Source organism: Carlito syrichta, unplaced genomic scaffold (genome assembly GCF_000164805.1).
Source record: "Carlito syrichta isolate Samal-C Ts95f unplaced genomic scaffold, Tarsius_syrichta-2.0.1 Scaffold311148, whole genome shotgun sequence".
NCBI classification, from domain to species: domain Eukaryota; kingdom Metazoa; phylum Chordata; class Mammalia; order Primates; family Tarsiidae; genus Carlito; species Carlito syrichta.
The window spans coordinates 132,333-136,061 of NW_007255244.1; the positions used below are offsets into that span (position 1 = coordinate 132,333).

The 3,729-nt window shown below is 37.7% G+C and overlaps 1 gene segment (V, D, J or C); it reads left to right on the forward strand.

Moving 5' to 3' along the window:
* Positions 1–3,333, forward strand: part of LOC103271059 — an 80,850-nt gene extending 77,517 nt beyond the window's left edge. The window contains 1 exon segment of the V gene segment in view: positions 2,849–3,333. Coding sequence covers positions 2,849–3,171 — 323 coding nt within the window.
* Positions 3,334–3,729: the final 396 nt, after the last annotated feature.

Below are 3,729 nucleotides of genomic sequence, written 5' to 3' on the forward strand. Positions count from 1 at the left end.
TGCACTCCAGTCTGGGCAACAGAGTGAGACTCCAACTCAAAAAAAAAAAAAATTAGAAAAGTAAATCCATGTAGAAGAGTCACTTACTTGAGAATCAGCAACAATGTTATTTTTAGAGTCTAAAATGAATGATAAACTGTTAAAATGAGAGATTCTATAGAAATAAAACCTTGACAGATAACTCTTTTTTAAAAATTCATTTTGTACATTAGACTAAATATAAAATGACCTCTTCTCATAATAATAGAAAGACAGTTGTTCCCAAAAGCCTCAGTTTCAAAGACATTTGTTTAAATGAAGGAAATAATTACATTTTTCAATGACCTATTTCTCAGGAAAATAGGAAATATTTTGAAGAGTATATTATTTTATTACCAACAGTTATTACTTGCCCGTGTTTTTACTCCACCAAGAAGACCATGGCACAGCTAGCGGTCTAGAGCCCTCATGGCAGTCTCCCTTTGTGATTGAATGACCTCAGCAGCCATGTCATGACTTACTGTTAGTGGCCACAGCACCCCCACGTTAGCCTGATTATCTCTGCTGTGGACAGCTTTCCACCCACAGTGATACAAATAGTAACCCTAATAGAAAGAGAAGAGAAGAAATGTAGTGAACACTGAGCTAACATGGGAAAAACAGAGAGAAAATTGATTTATTCGAGTTTTCAAAAATAAAATTTACATTAAGTATTATATCTCATTAATGAAAATTTCATTAGAGGATTATAAAAAACTTAAAGAGTTTTTTTCAGTGTTATTTAACGATTTCAAAATCCTCTCATCAAATGTATTTAAATATTAAAATAACAATCCAAAAGAAAGAAATACATATAATTCTGTCAGGATTAAATTTACAATAGCAAAACTTGGATTTAATGCCAACAATCTGGCTACCCAGGTCTTTATCAATTCGCTTTTATTGAGTTTGTTTTAATATCATAAAGTTATATTAACTTAATTTTTTAAAAAAATAATAATAAGGCTTTCAGCAGTGGCAGTATTATAGCCAGTGGGGTTTATCTGAGGTGTAATTATTGCCAATTGAAAAATAAAAGAAATTTGTGACATTTTAAATTTTCAAATAGTACAGATGAAGATTTGCACTGTTTGGATAGGCTTATATTTCATTGTGCAAAATATCTAATCCTACATAAACGCAATTAATAAAAGCTTAATATAAGCATATTTTCAAATATATTTAAATATGATAACCTATAAAATAGTTTAACAATTTGTTGTTGTTGCTGCTGTTGTTTACTCCAGCTGAATTTAAAAGTGACACAAGGATTATTTTGGTCTGCAACAATTTTATAGGACTATTTTAGAGCATTCATAAAGCTCTTTTAAACTACCATAATACTATAAGAAAAGGATTGATGGTGGTAGGAAACTATGGAGGGGGGCAGGGAGGGGAAGGGAGGTGGGATTAATGGTAGTCAATATCTATCTGGGGAAGGGGGGCCCACCTCATCAACAAGGGTATCTGCACAATGCATATTTGTATACCTAACCCTTAACGGTACCCTACGATTTTAAAATAAAAAACATATATTTTTTAAAAATGAATTTAGAACTATTTAAAACTATTTAACTGTTCTAAACTATTTTAGAGCTGTTTTAGGGCATTTCAAAAACTCCCTTAAAAAGTTTTAAACTCTATTAAAATTAATAAGATATCTTGACATAATTTCCATATCAGTTATAATAATAGTTTAATATGCTAATGCCAGATGGAAATTTTAAAGCAATTAAAAATTCAATCAGATAAGTGTATCTTCATAAGATGTTTTCCCCTTATGAAGATTTTTTTTGAGATCACATTATTTTTCTGGCAAGGTTATGATACAATTACTTAGAAAAAATAGTAACAAAGGTTAAAAGCGGAGAAAATATTAAATATAAAAATTCAGTTTCTTATATTGAACTGCTTGGTTAACAATGAGTTTGGCTTTTCAAAGACCTGTACATGTTATCTGTTGACTTCTCCCGGCAAAGAAGTCTTGATATATATGTTTTTAAATGGTAACTATTGCTTTCCTACCTGAGGCCTTGAATCCCTGCAGAGGGGGATTTCCAAGAGGCCATCTGACAGCTGCTCATGGTCAGAAGCAAAGCTAGCCCATTCCTCCTAAGCAGGTGGCCAATATTACAGTTGGCCCCTTATGGTCTGGCTGAAAATTGCCTCATATCATTACAAGCCATCAGGCCAGGGAGAGTTGGGATAGTTGCTGGCACTATATGAGGGTGGGTGGCTGATATCATCCACCCAGGCATAGACACAGGGGTTGGGGTCCACTCTGCAGGATCAGGGGATTGGCTAAGCCAAGCCAAAAGAAGCCTGGGGGAGCCTGTTATCATAGCACAGTTCTGGGAGAAGTATAGGGGAAATAAAAGCTGATAGAGGCTTTTGCTGACACAGTTGCTGCCTGGTCTTTTTCCATACAGAGGGGTCAAGACCTGTTCTGACTTCTAACCTCTGAGGGGATCAGATGAAATGGACCATGTTTCTTTGCTTGAATCACTGAGTTTACTGTGAGAAGCAAGGACCACAGTAAACTTGAGGAAAAGAAAATTAAGGTCCAAAAAGCAGCCAAAGGCCTTGTAATGACTTCAAAGCGTTCAAAAAAAAAATTTAGAATTCTCTTAAGGGCCAGGGAGAGGCTAGGGAGAAAGTAAAATCAGCAAGATTGTAAATATGCTTCCTTGCTTCATTGCTACAACTATACATGACAAGCTTGTTGCTTTCTGCCTACCTGTCCCTAAAATATTCTGTGATTGTCCACAATGTGCCCAAGCGGAGAATGAATCTGTGATTTAAACTCCATCCTCTGTGCTTCTTTCCTCAGGGGATGTGGCTAAGCCTGATGCCACCATCTTCCCACCACATTCGGAGCAGTTGCAGACAGGAGACGCCACTCTTTTGTGCTTGGTGAACGGCTTCTACCCAAAAGACGTAACTATCAAGTGGAAGGCGGATGGTGTCCCCCAGACAGCTAATGTCCAGAACAGTCTCACAGAGCAGGACAGCAAGGACAGCACCTACAACCTCGCCAGCATGATGACGATGAGCAGTTCAGACTATCTTAGGCACAAAAATTTTGAATGTGAGATCAGCCATTCGAGCATGAGCTTGCCCCTCATCAAGAGCTTTAATACGAATGAATGTTAGAGGGAGAAGCCTTGCAGGACCCCCCCCCAACTTCTCATGCCCAGCCCTGCCTCCGGCCCTCCTTCGACCTCAAGCCCTTTTTTTTCTGTAGGGGACCTACCCCTATTGTTTCCCTCACCCTCCTCCCCACACCTCATGCCCCCTTCTCTTCTTTGGCTTTAATCATGCTAAATATTGGGAAGGAATGAATAAAATGAATCTTTGCAACTGTGGTTTATCTCGTCTTCCTAATTTAATTATACATTGGTTATTATGCATTGTTTTTCCAACCATCCCATTTCTCTTTGAAGGGACTAAATAAAATATGTAGTTGCCCTAAGATGCACCCTACACTGCCATCCTCTGCAAGACACTTCTCCCTGTATAACAGGGAAAAGTGTATAACAATCATGTTCTATTCTACCCCACACTGCCATCCTCTGCAAGACACTTCTCCCTGAAACTCACAAGCCACCTGACTTCACAAACCTCACTCTCCTGAACCATAGTAGAAGAGGCTTGCTTCCTTGCTTCCTCCCACTCAGTAATCCCTCATAGTCCTTTTTAAGGGTGACAGTT